Source organism: Zosterops lateralis (assembly GCF_965231275.1).
Source record: "Zosterops lateralis genome assembly, chromosome: 26".
Classification (NCBI taxonomy): domain Eukaryota; kingdom Metazoa; phylum Chordata; class Aves; order Passeriformes; family Zosteropidae; genus Zosterops; species Zosterops lateralis.
The window spans coordinates 2,698,794-2,712,434 of NC_139786.1; the positions used below are offsets into that span (position 1 = coordinate 2,698,794).

General features: G+C 55.7%; 2 protein-coding genes across 3 annotated transcripts; one reads left to right on the forward strand and one right to left on the reverse strand.

Moving 5' to 3' along the window:
- Positions 1-656: 656 nt before the first annotated feature.
- ZNF76 (zinc finger protein 76) lies at positions 657-9,700 on the reverse strand. Its single transcript, XM_083878630.1, has 15 exons — positions 9,650-9,700; positions 8,602-8,748; positions 7,332-7,412; positions 6,152-6,229; positions 5,803-6,005; positions 5,137-5,214; positions 4,672-4,788; positions 4,365-4,440; positions 3,921-4,046; positions 3,627-3,806; positions 3,187-3,420; positions 2,726-2,859; positions 1,847-1,999; positions 1,644-1,757; positions 657-1,331 (listed from the first exon to the last, which is right to left on the reverse strand). Exons 2-15 carry the CDS (start codon positions 8,672-8,674, stop codon positions 1,227-1,229), a joined length of 1,752 nt encoding a protein of 583 aa, XP_083734756.1. The 5' UTR covers positions 8,675-8,748; positions 9,650-9,700; the 3' UTR covers positions 657-1,226.
- A 573-nt stretch (positions 9,701-10,273) lies between these two features.
- RPL10A (ribosomal protein L10a) lies at positions 10,274-13,435 on the forward strand. 2 transcript variants are annotated; one of them, XM_083878654.1, is made up of 6 exons: positions 10,274-10,331; positions 10,548-10,622; positions 10,719-10,799; positions 11,122-11,270; positions 12,063-12,235; positions 13,231-13,435. In XM_083878654.1, the coding sequence occupies exons 1-6, from the start codon at positions 10,327-10,329 to the stop codon at positions 13,399-13,401; spliced, it is 654 nt and encodes a 217-aa protein (XP_083734780.1). In that variant the 5' UTR covers positions 10,274-10,326; the 3' UTR covers positions 13,402-13,435. The 2 variants fall into 2 exon arrangements, with proteins under 2 accessions (XP_083734780.1, XP_083734781.1); XM_083878655.1 differs by lacking the exons at positions 10,274-10,331; positions 10,548-10,622; positions 10,719-10,799 and adding an exon at positions 10,893-11,032.
- The last annotated feature ends 206 nt before the right edge of the window (positions 13,436-13,641 follow it).

A 13,641-nucleotide genomic window follows, 5' to 3' on the forward strand; every position in this document is an offset into this window, starting at 1 on the left:
TTGTGTTTTGGGGAGAGAAATCCCCGCCCTGGCTGAAAGCAGCAGGTTCCCCCCGCAGCGGGAGCGCTGCCTGTGGAAGGGATCGGTCGCACCAGCCTGTGGCATCTTCTCGGGTTGTGCCTGTTCTGTGCCCGCGGAAACCTCTCTACAAACTGCTCTGGGATGTCCAAAAAATGACCCACGAGAATGCCAGGAGCCTGTGCCAGGCTCAGGTTCACAGCTGGACTCGAGGAGCTCAAAGGTCTCCGGGGCAGTGGAGGGGCTGAAGGCTCCTCTGGGGGCAGGACACCAGCCCAGGTCTCTCTCTCCCGGCTCAGGGGAGGATGTAGGATGTGTTCACAGACACAGTTCCCCAAATCTAGGCCTGCAGGGGTCCCTGGAAGAGCCAAGGCCTGATGTGAGATTTCAAGGACATGTTTTAGCTCCTCCAAGCCACACGCTGAGGGCTCAGAGGGTACAGTTCACCCTGCCAGTCCTCCTCTGGGACAGCTGCTGCTATGGCAGGACACGTCTTTTTAATTCCACAAATCTCCTCAATGTCCTTAGTTCTTACAGCTGCTAAACATCAACATCCATCCCATCCCCTCCCAGCTTCCACCAAAGAGAAGGGGAGTCCTTTTAAAAACAAAACTTTAATTTTTTTATTTCAACTCAGCATTTACATCCAGGTCTAGCTCAGCTCCTGGCAAGTGCTGGCAACTCTGCTCCACAGCTAAAGAGTCTGCCATGGAAGCTTTGCTTGAGAAAGGAACATGACAAAGAGATGGGAGAACTGCTGTTAGAGCCATCCCAGTGCTGGCTCCAATGGCAGGAACTGGTCACCCTCCATACCCAGCTCAGGACTTGCTCTGATGGGCCTTAATTGCTTCTGTCCATGCGCTGCCCACTTGCCCCTGAGCTGGAGGGGTGGGCAAGAAAGGGGAGCTGTTGGACCATTCCTAGAGAGAAAGGGCAGGAAATGCCCCTCAAAAGGAGGCTGCTGCTCAGAGCCCAGGAGCAGGCAGCAATCCAGTGTATTTGCCCTCCCTCCCTGGAGGGAAGAGCCCTTCACACAGGCTCACCCCAGCAGCCCTGCACTGCCCCATCAGTGTCCTGGCTGGCACAGGGCACACAATGGCACTGGCTCAGACACTGTCCCTGCCCCGTGTCCTGACTGCAGCACCCACCACCCCTGCACACAGCAGGCTGGGGCTGCCACTCCTCCTGCCCCAGCTGCTCCACTGGCCTCAGCTCCCCTTCTCAGGCAGGGCTGTGTCAGCTGGCACTGGCTCGTAGTGGATGACTGCTGTGGCCATGCTGAGGGCCTCCTCCAGGCTCTGCTGCTCTTCCAGCTGGGGGAGGGAAGATGGAGAGAAAGAATGAGTGCTGAACCCCCAAAAGGCAGCTCAGGGTGGCTCTCAGCAGGACAGAGGGGTGACACAAGTGGGTGACACAGGTGTGAAGCAGAGGGGCAGAAAGGCTGTTTACAAATGAGCATTCTGCAATCCCAGGAGGATGTCCCTGCTGTTCTCTGCACACAGGGCATCTGGGAATCAAGGAGCAACCCCCTGGGCAAGCAGCAATGCAGCAGGGCCTGAGGGCAAGTGCTGCAGGCAGCAGGTGGCCAGGGAGTTGAGGGGACAGTGGCAAGAGCCATGTGGTACCTGCACAGCAATGTGGGTGCCATGGGAGGTGGCCAGCAATGCCACCTGCTGATGACAGAGCAGGGCGATGTCCGATTCCTCTGACACCACTGCCCCAGAAGCGACTATGGTCACCTGGGAAAAGTTCAGATGATCACGTTTTAAAAGAAAATGCAGTTCTTTTCTAGCAGAGGGAGCAGGGACAGGGACAGCTTTGTGTGTACCTCCTGTGCCTCGGTGCCATCGGTGTTGGTCACAGTCATGGTCCCAGTGTCACCAGCTGCCAGCTGTCCCTCGGGCACGGCCAGGGCCCCGCTCTGTGTCACCACACCGATGGCACTGCCCAGGGCCTGCAGCTCTTCCTGAGACAGACTGACCTGGGGATGACAGCAGATGCTCAGGGAGTCTTAGGCAACTCTTGAATTTAGCAATGCACCGGTCTGGGCAAGGAGGAAACAGTCTCTCTGCAAGACTCAAGGCACAGAGAACTCCAAGGGCTTTGCCCAGGGCTATGGATAAAATTGATGACAGAGAACTCAGAGCTTGGGTCCTCAGCCCTCCCTCTTCTACCACATCTCCCCATTCAGCTTTTTGTCTCAAGCCTGGATGGGGACAGCTCTGTGCATTGCAGCAGCAGGAGCATCTCAGGCTAAGAGGAAACAGGTCACTGGTGGCAGCTGCTTCCTTTGTCCCGTGCCACAGAAGGAAGTTTTTTCCAGTCAGCACAGGGGCAGCTGGTGGAGGGAAGTACAAGAAAAGCACTGCTGTATTCAAGTGATGACAAAACATCTCCAAATCCAGCCTGGGTCAGTGGAGCTGGGGAGCTGCAGGGAGCCAAGGGCTGCCAGTCACCACACGAACACCCAGAGACCCCATCAGCAAGGAGGGGCACCAGGACCAGAGACTCCCCAAACCAACACTGCAGCAGTGGGTGAGGCTGTAGGAGGGAGCCCTCAGGGCAGGAAGAGCCCAGGAAGCTCCACGGTCTGAAAAAAATGCTGGGAAGAGGCCCTGCAAAGAACACCATAGCTGAATAGAGGCAGAATCTCACTTCAGATAATAACTGCTGTCCCTGACATGCTGGAGGCTGTCTGTGTCCATACCTGCTCTGTCCCATCCTGAGAGATAAGTGAGACTTGTGTAGGCACAGCATCTTCCTCTTCATCTTCCTCCATCTCTGACAGGAAAGCAATATGCTGACTCTTCAGTGGAGAGCCTCTGTCAGCAGCTGCAGCAGCTGGATCAAAAGGGAAGAGCAGCATTATTAGAGAGTGAAAGCACATGCCTGGCCTCTGGACCTTCCTGTGGCCTCAAGGGCCAGCACAAAAGAGCACAAGACAATGATGACACCAGCCCAGTGATGGCCTGGGAAGAGCATTTACCTCTCCCTCTACCACCGAATGGGCAAGAGCCTGTTCTCAACTTGTGACTTACAGCAAGGACCTTCCAATAGATCTGGATTTGATGAGGCCATTGCACACACTTGCGTCTGAGAGGGGCGTGGCTCCTTTTGGTGTCACCTCCCTCCCTTTTGCCACACCTCGATGGGGGAGTGGCTACTCACCCTCCAGCTGCTGCTGCTCATAGAGGGCCTGTTCACTCTCCTCGGTGGCCTCCAGCTCGCCGTGGCTGCTGCGCTTGTGCATGGCCAGGGTGGAGGTCTGGCGGTAGGTCTTGCCACAGCTGCTGCAGGTGTAGGGCTTGCAGTGTGTGTGCACCACGTGGTGCTTGTACAGGCTGGAGTACTCTGTGAAACGCTTCCCACAGCCCGGCACGGTGCACAGGTACGGCTTCTCTCCTAGGACAGAGGCCATGGAGCTGAACTTCACCCTCCTCGTGCTCTGGGGAGGGATTCCCCACCAGAGCAAAGACTGCTGGAACAACAATCAATCCAATAAAGCAGTTCCCACTATTTCTTCCAACTCCCTGGCCACCCCTACAACGTCCAGCCTGGAAATGCCCACTCCAGCCCCACCAGTGTCCCTGCTGCTGGCTCCTTCCTACCTGTGTGGATTCTCATGTGGTTCTTGTAGTTGGTGGCACTGGTGAAGCCCCTGCCACAGCCAGGCTCTGCACACATGTAGGGCCGCTCGCCTGTGTGCGTCCGGATGTGAACCTTGCGGATGTTGGACGTGGTGAAGGAGCGGCCACAGCCCACAAAGGGGCACTTGAAGGGACGCTCACCTGCATGGACAGAAAGATGTGTCAAGGTGACAGGTGAGACCTGCCACCACACAGCCACCTGGAGACCCTTTCATTGGGCTGTCCCCTGTGCAGCTCTTCTCCTGTGCTGCTCACCTGTGTGCGTGCGGATGTGTTTCTGCAGATCCCCAGAGGTTTTGAAGGCTTTGCTGCACATGTCTTCTGGACACTTGTAGGGTTTCTCACCTGTATGTGTTCTCACGTGGCTCTTCAGTCCATACCCTGTCCAGGACAGACACCACAACTAACTTTGTAATGAAAAGGAAACACCATGACAAGCTGAATATCACTCCTCAGTACTTGAGTGTCTGTGTTGTGTCTGCAAAGCTTGAAGGGGAAGAAATAACCAACCCCGGCATCACTTCCAACCTTGCTTTCACCATTATTTCAATCAATGAAATCCCAGCAGGCTCCTGTGCTGTAATTCTCTTGCTTTAGATGCTCTGGATATTGCAGTCTACTGCACCAGAGTTAGGACTGAAGCTCAGCAGGGATTGGGTTGGACAGAAAATGAAATCTACTCAAAACAGAAACTGTTACCTGTAGCAAATGCTTTCCCACAGCTTGGGAAGTCACATGTGTATGGCCGGTCACCTGTGTGAGCACGTTCATGTACCTGGAAAAGAAAGAACAGGTCCCTAAAATGAGGTCCAAGGTAAGGAAAACTGGAAAAATGCTGGTGGGAAGAATTTAAAGTTCCCTGTTGGATTTCACCTTGGCCAATTGACACATCTGGGTCTCTTGGTGAGCTCAGCATGTAACTCAGCTGCACAGAATGGAGCATTCTTCTCTGGCAGTGTAAGCTGGGACTGCTCTGGCCTGTACACTGCCATGTCACCTGCTTTACCTTGAGGTGGTGGGCAGTGGTGTAGAGACGGCCACAGTCTTTGTACCCACAGCGGAAAGCTCTGGTGCCGACCTGCTGCCCCTTCCTCTGGTTGTGCACCACCTCCTCCTTCAAATCCTGCTGAGACAAGAACTGGAATCAATCCAGCAAGCCACCACAGCTTCACCAAGCCCACACAAATATTTCCCTCCTTACCATACATATGCATTCCTGCAGTTATCCTCCAAAAACATGTTCCTACAAACCAGCTTGTACCCACAGGGTGAAGCCCAGGTGACAGGGCTCTAGGAACCTGCATTTCCCCCTCCCAGCTCACTGGGGGTTTTGAGACACGAAACTCCCTTTCTCAGCTCATTCGAAATACGTGCAGTTAGTATTTGCTAACTCGGCAGAGAAGCCACAGCACTTTTATAATTACTGGCAAAGAGGAGTTGGGCCTAGTTCCAGTCACTGAAAAATTCACACCTGGGAAGGGATGTTGCTGGAGTCCTCAGTCTTCATATGGCAGGTGTCTGTCACTCCCTCCTCTTCCTCGTCAGACCCCTGTGAGTGAAGAAGCACAAGCACTGTTTGTGCCTCCCTGCAGAGTGTGGAGCAGGAAGGCAGTGACAGCCACAGTGCCACCCCACCCTTCCCCAGAAATCAGGGGCTGAGCCTGCCACAGGCAGGAAGGTCTGTGCCCAGCTCAGCACTGCCAGCACCTCCCTGGGAGCCCCTGCTCCACAGCACTATGGAGACAGGAGAAAAAGGCAGTACCCGGGATATTGAGGTGGGACACTGCAGTGACAGCACATCAGGGTCTGAAGCTGTTCTGGTTTTGAGGCCTTTGTCACCATGGGGACAGTGGCCATGGCTGAGCCAGTGCTGATACACCAAAGGCAGTATCACAGCAGCTCTCCTCCCTTCCCAAACCTGAGCCTGCAGCAGGTTAAGGGTGGCAGGCCCAGCCCTCCACAGGACCAAACAGCCCCATTCTATGTCCCCAAGTGCCAGGCACCCCTCAGCAGTGCCACTCACACTGGAGCCCTGTCCTGTTGCTTCTCTCAAAGCTGGTGCTGCTGACAGACAGACGCACAAAAGCGCTGCTGAAGGGAAGGCACAAACTCAAGCCAAGAGATGCTGTGCCCTCACCTTCTTGCCATACTGCTGCAAAGCATTAATGGTGTCCACATCAAAGCCATCATCTTCCTCTTCCCCAGCCAGCTCCTTGAGCCCAGTTTCTGTCTGCACTTGCAGGGTGGTGCTGCCAGGTGCCAGGATGACAGGACGGTGGATGTAGGCAGTGGAGCCATCCTCCAGCTGGACAGCCTGGAATGTGCCAGGCTCATAGCCCTCTGCAAGAGGAAGCATTCAGGTAAACAGCTGAAAAAAAGCTCAGTGTGAGGCAGAAAAAAGTGCTTCAGCTCCCCCAGCCCTGGAAATGTGATACATTTCAGCAGCTTCTCTCCTTCTGGTAGGGAAAGAGCAGGGAGTGCTTTACCTTTAGCTGTCCTGTGTATGAAGGCCATGCTGCCATCCTCCAGCACCACTGGCTGCCCATCTTCAAAAGCCACAGCCTCTAAAAGAAAGGAAATAGATCCACACACCTTCCTGGAGGACTCAGGATGGGGAATACTGTGGCAGTTCAGCCTGCCAGGCAGGAGAAGACACAAGGCTGCCTGCTTGCTCTGAAGGTTTTAAGACACCATTTGGGCCCTTCTGATATGAATGATGAGGTTTTCAAGGCTTCATGCACAGATTTGCCTCTTCCTATGCTCAAAGGAGTAATGCAGTGTCTCACCAGTTTCAAAATGTCAGATTATAACCCAGACAAGAAGGATGGCTGTGGAACAGGGGTGTGAGAAGAAGAGCACAAACATCCCATGGCAGGGGAAGCAGGGGTGAGGAGAACACCTCTCACTGTGCATGTGAAGGCAGGGAAGAGGTTGAAGAGGAAAAAGGGGCACAGCCAGATATAAAACATTGATTTCAAGCAGCCTTTGGAGAATAGAAGAGGGAGGTGGCATACAAGGAACATGGGAGCATCAAGAAAGGACTGCCCAAAATGACAGAGCTTTTTCTACCTGCCCTTTTACATTTTAGTGTGGCCAAGGATGATTCCTCTGAGCCACTCTGGTGCCTGCCACATGAACTGGATTCCCAACACCTCTCAGACTAATGTTCCCTAATTTCAGAGATGACATTGGCTGATGGGTCAATGACCAAGGTGGCATTGTTCCCAACCATCCCCACACGACCTCTCCCACCAACACCTATTCCAGAAGTGATATATCATCTCACACTTCAGAGGAAATTCCTGCCCAGCTGCTCCCACATGAAACAAGCTCTGTGTGTGCTATGTGGCTGGCACCAAGACAGCACACAGCTCACTGGGCTTGTGATGTGACAACAGGGAGAGCCCATAGGTGAAATCACACTTCAACATTTGTCTCCACCTCCACCAAATTCACCTTCTCATCAGATTGCTAAAAACCTTGCAGGCAATGTCCTTGTTTACTCAGCCTCAAAACCACAAGAAAGGAAACCCCAACAGAAACCCTGTGCTCACGTGGTCTTTTGAGAGCTGGAACTGATGGAGCAGCCCAAATGCTGGAGCACTGAGAGCTGCAGCCACATCTACAGTGTCCTTCCAAACACAAAGGGGAATGTATGTTCCTCACCTTTCTGAACAGTCACCTGATGGATATAAGCTGTGGTCCCATCTTCAAGCTCAATGACTTGCCCTTCAATCAGCTTTTCACCTGGAACAGTTAGAACATTCCATCAGCTGCTGAGCCCAGTCTCTCTGTCCCACATGCTTCCCACACTCCCACAAAAGGGAGAAATTGTCACTTCTAGGCTGTTATGGATCAGCTTTCCCCTACAGAGGCACTTCCCAAAAATGCTGTCATTGCCCTTTTCTAGACAGGACACATGACAAAGACCCTCAGGCATCACTTGTTGAGGAGCTGCCCCTCATGCCAAGGAGCAGAATGAGAGAGCACACAGAGAAAGCAGTTACACTGTGTTGGAAGAAAAAAATCCACTGGGTGTGCTGAGTAGCATCAGTGCCTGGAGATTTATCTACTACTTTGGCAGAGGAGCAACTGTTAGGCAATAAAAACAGCACCTAAAGGGGCCTAAAGTGCTGCCAGTGTTGGGCTGTAGAGACTGAACTCTGCCAAAGCCTGACTCTGTGCAAACCTGCGATAATGACTTAGTTACCCAATGATGTGATGCAGAGAGGACATTGCTCCATCCCACTGAACATGGAGAATCCAGGTTGGTTTCACCTGGAGCATAAGGTTTGAGAGGAGGGTCACACAACGTGGTGGTTCCAAGACAGTCCAGTCCCACATGTGTAATAAACTTGCAGGGAGTTTGCACAGAAAATAAAACAGGGGAGCAACCCCCAGGACACGGAGCTGCACAACTCCTCCATCCTGTTCTGCAGGCTGGGAAACACCGTGCTCCTCTTCCTGGGGGCAGCGGGTGCTGGAGAAAGGGGCACCCCACAAACACCAGAGTAAGGGCAGGTGTGGAATCTGGCACCCCTTTGAGTGAGAAAAGCACTGCTGTGAACGAAACCCTGTGCAAAACCACCTGCTCAGCCCAAGGGAAGTTTTGGTGGAGCAGAGCCCTGCAGGCCACAGCATCAGCTCCCTGTCCACAGCAACCCTGGAAAGAACAGGGCTCTCCTAGTCTGAACAGCACCTTTATTTTCTACAGCAACAGCTCTCCCACCTCCACAGCCCCATTTCCAAACCAGAGGCATGTTTGATTTGTATTTTATTTTACATCAGACTTCAGTGTAAATCCAACAGTCACCCGTGTGAAGTAGCCACACACGTGTGGCAGCTCCCACGCCGTGAGGGGCACTTTTGCTGAGCCTGACTTGAATTTCAGAGCCAGGAGGAGACTCTCAGCCCTGGCAGCCTGAGGCTCTGTTACCTCTGCCAGCCTGCTGCAGGTAAGCCGTGGTGCCATCCCCAAGGGTCACTGCTGGCAGCCCCAGGCTCTCCATCCTGCCCCGACTGCCCACACATGGATCCTGCCTGGGGCCCAGAGGGACACGGGGTCGTCGTCTTTGCTGCGAGCCTTAAGTAAAAAGAACAATTCCATTTAAATTTCTCCCCTTAGTTTCTCCTCCTCCTTTAGCTTCTCCACTTCTGCACACTAGGAAAGGCTTGAATGGCCTCAAAAGACTTTCGAGGTTATAAAGTGTTAAGATGGACAACGCTGCATCATCCCCACAGTAAAGGCAGGCAGGGATAACAAATCTATTCCACAGATAAATGTGAAACAAAGCTTATCACGCCAGTGAACTTCTTAGAGACAGTACAAATGTCACATTGGAGCCCTTCCTGTCCTCAGAATGATCTGCGTGGTTTCCAAGCACTTTAAAACCTGAACCTACAGGCTGAGCATGTCCTGTGCTGCAGGAGACAGGGGTAGGGCGATGAGCTTTATCCCTGGAAGCATCGTCCTTCTCTCCTCCCTTTCCTGACTAATTCCCAGCCCTTTGAGAGACAGAATTTCAGGCTCTAAGCAAATGATGCTAAAGCCTCCACACCCCCACAAGAACATTTTGCTAAAGAGACTCTCTGCTGATAGGTTATCTTTCAAAGGAGCTACGGCGCGTTCTTCATCAGCGACCTCTAAGATAGCCAAATATTTCGATCGCTTGATTTCCAGGAACGAGGCAAACCGCCCCGTCCGTCCCCGCCGCCCCTCGGGGCTCGGGGCCCGCTCGGTGCCGCCTCTCCCCGCGCTCCCCGCACCGGGCTGAGGCTCCTGTGCGCTCCCCGGGGGCGGCTCCGGCGGCCCTCACGCCGCTGTCCCCAAAACAGACGAGGGAAAGCGTAGTATGGGCTGCGGGGAGGGGAGGGCAGTGCCCGCGGGTGGCGGGGACACGGGGGAGCTCCCCCGGGGCGGTACCGAGGGCTGAGGCGGCTCCCGGGCCCGGCCGCCATCGCCGCCCCCCATCCCCCACACCGACCTGAGCTACCCGCCGGGCCCGGGTCCGCCGCCGGCCCGACGTGCACCGCGCCCGGCCCCGCCCACCCCGCAACCCGCATAGCGGCGGCGCTCCCGCCCGCGCGCAGCCGCCCCCGCCCGCTATACAGGTTCCGGGGCGGGCGGGGTCGGGCTGGAGAACGCGCGCCGCCGGGCGGCCAATGCACGGGGGCGCAGCTGCCAGCGCATGCGCGATGCCAACACTGAAGCCACAAGGCCCCGCTCTGCCCGCCCTGCCCGGCTGGGGCTGCCAGTGGTACCTGCCCCGTGTCAGGGATGGGCAGCGCTGCCGCCCGAGCCCAGCCTATCCCAGCAGCAGCCCCTCTTCTTCCCGGCAGCTGCTGGGGCCAGCCCGGAGCTCCTGGGATACGCTGTGAAGCGATGTAGTAACTCCTGTCCTGGTGGTCCAAGACAGGGGACAAAGAGAATCCTGGCTGTTTATTTAGCAAGGCAAGAGATGAGGACGGGCCGCCCACAGAGGGCAGCCTAGGGAGGCTCCCCACGCCTCTCCCCGCCACTTCCAACATGGCGGCCTCCAGGTGCTGCTCCCGCCACTCCCAATATGGCGCCGCGCCGCGCGCTCGAGTCTCGCGAGATTTCGCCGCTGTTATATAGCGCGCCGGCGACACTTCCGCCCTTTCGGTTGGAGCAGCCGCAGCCATGAGGTGGGTCCGGCTCGGCGTCCGCTCCGCGCCATCCGCCGCCATCCGCCCCGTCATCCGCCATCTGCGCCCGCTGGGGGCCGCGGGGCCGTCCGGGCGGCCGGCGGGGCGCGGTCACCGGGGTCAATCTCGGGGGGAACGCGCGGGGGTCGCGGCAGGCTCAGGGCCGCGTCCCGGGCGGAGCCGGCTCTGAGCCCGCGCTGCCGTTTCCCTCCGCAGCAGCAAAGTGTCCCGGGACACCCTGTACGAGGCGGTGAAGGAGGTGCTGCACGGCAGCCGTGCCAAGAAGCGCAAGTAAGAGCCGCGGGCACGGCGGAACCGGCCGTGTCACCCCAGGCCTCGGCCTTGCCCCTCCGTGCCCGGCCGGGCCTCACCCGCTGCCTCCCGCAGGTTCGTGGAGACGGTGGAGCTGCAGATCAGCCTCAAGAACTATGACCCGCAGAAGGACAAGCGGTTCTCCGGTACCGTCAGGTTCGCCATCCTCTCGCTCCTACCCAGCCTTCGGCCCTGCCCGGCCCCGCTCGGGGCCGCCGCGGCGCCGAACCGCTCGGGGAGTCCAGCGCGCCCCGGCCCCGCGGGAGCGCCTGGACGGACCCTCACCCTGGGTCTTAAAACATGAGGGGAGGTGCGGCAGCCCCCGGGCTGTGCCCACCGGCCTGCTGGGGACGGCAGGTGAGCGGCTGTGCAGGAATCCCCGAGCTGTGGTAAGGTGTCTCCGTGCTGGCTCCCTGGACACGCGGGTGGTGCTGGCCGGGCACTGACTCGGATCTTCTTTCCTTCCTTCATTCCCCAGGTTGAAGTCGACGCCACGGCCCAAATTCTCTGTCTGTTTGCTGGGGGACCAGCAGCACTGCGATGAGGCCAAAGCAGTTGACATCCCTCACATGGACATAGAAGCTCTGAAGAAGCTCAACAAAAATAAGAAGCTGGTGAAGAAGTTGGGTGAGTGTCAATAAGGCTTTTCCCTGTGCTCAGATTTCTGTATCATGGTTAGTTGTAAAGCTGAAAAGCTGAGCAGAATCAGCCCCAGTACCAGAAACTGCTCAGAAAAGCCACCAGGCTGTTTCCAGTGCAGGTCTGACAGGTCAGTACTGCAGGAATGGGGCTGGTTGTCCAAGGAAAGGAGAGACACAGAAAATTTCCCCAGTCAACAGTTTCACCCTTTGCTGTGTCTCTCAATTTCCTGGTCGGGGAGCTGGAGGGCAGCAAAAGCCAAGAAATGCTAGAAGCAAGAGTGTGCTTTAGTCCTGCAGTTCTTATGTGAACAGAATGAAACACAGTAATTTTCTCTTGGTCAGAGAGAAAATCCTTCGCTCTCTGAGAACTCCAGAGTTTTTCTGGTACATTTCTCAGGCAGGCAGGATCTTGCCCCATAATCCACGATGGAGCTACATGGTGTTAGGAAATGACCATGATTGTTGGCTAAGCCTCCCTAGACAGATCCTTTGTCTCATTGATCCTGGTCTGCACAGGCTGTGGCAGAGCTTGGAATTAGTTCAGTGTCATCTGGGGCTCAGCAAAGGACAGTTCCTTTAGGGAACAAGCTGTTATTTAGTGTCACTGTGTTGAGTGCAGCTGGGACCTGGCTGCTGTGACAGTCGTTCCTCAGAGATTGTTGGCAAAACCAGCTCCAGTTCAGGTGGGATCCAGGGAATGTTAGAATTGTCTGTAGGGAGGAGTTGCATGTTCTCAGCTGAGTCCCTCGTCCTGACCTCCCTGGTTGTCTCCTTGCAGCCAAGAAGTACGATGCCTTCCTGGCTTCTGAGTCCTTGATCAAACAAATTCCTCGAATCCTGGGCCCGGGCCTGAACAAGGCTGGGAAATTCCCTTCTCTGCTCACCCACAACGAGAACCTGGTGGCTAAAGTGGATGAGGTCAAATCGACCATCAAGTTTCAGATGAAGAAGGTAAAGCATGGCTTTAGTCGTGTACCTGGGAGTTGTTCTGTGTCTCTGCCTTCTCTGGGTTGGGCTGTAGGTGTCCCTCGAGTGTTCCTTCAGCTGTGCCTGGTTTCCTCCAGCAAGGAGAGATGGTCCCCATGGCCAGCCAGAAAGGAGGAGTAATTTAGCTGTATTTGACAGATCTTGGTGCAGATGATGAGGAGATGATTGGATGTTTCAGTGCAGAGCACAAAGCAGTGTAATTGATGCTGCTCCCAGCAGGGGAGTGCTGCTCATGGGGTGGGACCTGGCCAGGCCTGTCCCTGGGGGGCTGAGCATGAGTGGGGCTTTGCTGGGGGTGATCTGGTACTTGACTCTGTCCAAGTGAACTTGGGAGCAGCTCTGTGGGGATCTGCCCTCGCTGTCATGGTGAGCTGGCTCCCTCAAACCAAAATAACCCTGTTCAGGCATCCTGACCCTGTGTCAGTGGGCCAAGTGTGACTCCCTGGGGGCACAGCTGGGGGGTCACAGCAGATGTGAGGGTTTCCAAATGCTTGAGCATTTAAAATAGCTGAGCTAATGATGTCCTGACATTTGGCTTGTCGGCTCACTCATAAATCCTTCTGCCTCCAAGCCTGTGGGGAGCACTGACTTCCAGGCTGCTCAGGGAGGCCAGGCAGGAGGAGGCTTGGCCTTTGTCACAGTGCAGAGAGGGCTGAGGGCTGGCCCCAGAAGCAGAAAGTGAAGCTGGTGTGGGCTTGGCAGAGCAGGGAGCTGTGCTCCAGTGCCAGTTCTGCAGTGTGCCACAGCTCCTTTCTGGTGTCCCATCTCTGGGAGGCAGCTGTGCTCCCACCTCACCCCTGCCTGTGTCAGAGGTGGCATCCAGGTGGAAAAGCCTGTGAGTGTGCTGGGGAAGCCATGCCCAGTGTGCAGACCGTGGCACAGCCCAAGACACTGACAAGTGGGTCAGCTCTCATCACCTTTGCTTTGCCTGTGAACGCTGTACCTGTGTCTGTCCCCAGGTGCTCTGTCTGGCTGTGGCCGTGGGCCATGTGAAGATGACAGAGGATGAGCTCGTCTACAACATCCACCTGGCCATCAACTTCCTGGTGTCCCTGCTGAAGAAGAACTGGCAGAACGTGCGAGCTCTGTACATCAAGAGCACCATGGGGAAACCCCAGCGCCTCTACTAAGGGAGGGCAGCAATAAATTCTCCAGACACCCACAGCTGTGTGTGGTTCTGTTCCTCCAGAGCTCCTCGGGGAGGGTTTGCCAGAGAACTGCTCACTTTCTCCTGAGGAGGGCCTCAGGTGCTGTGTTGAGAGATGAATTCAAAGTGGGATATTGGAGCTTTTGAGGGAAGGAGCCTCATCTCCCCTGCGTTCAGATAGGGAAGAGAAGGACTCCACTCTCCCCCAGAGCAGAGGTGTCCC

Coding starts and splice junctions, on each gene's coding strand:
- ZNF76 (XM_083878630.1), bottom strand. CDS start 8,674: ATGGAGAGCCTGGGGCTGCCAGCAGTGACCCTTGGGGATGGCACCACG. Junction 6,230..7,331: donor TCAGGTGACTGTTCAGAAAG/GTGAGGAACATA, acceptor CCTTTCTTTTAG/AGGCTGTGGCTTTTGAAGAT. Junction 1,332..1,643: donor GCACCCACATTGCTGTGCAG/GTACCACATGGC, acceptor TCCCTCCCCCAG/CTGGAAGAGCAGCAGAGCCT.
- RPL10A (XM_083878654.1), top strand. Junction 10,623..10,718: donor AGCCGTGCCAAGAAGCGCAA/GTAAGAGCCGCG, acceptor TGCCTCCCGCAG/GTTCGTGGAGACGGTGGAGC. Junction 12,236..13,230: donor TCAAGTTTCAGATGAAGAAG/GTAAAGCATGGC, acceptor GTCTGTCCCCAG/GTGCTCTGTCTGGCTGTGGC.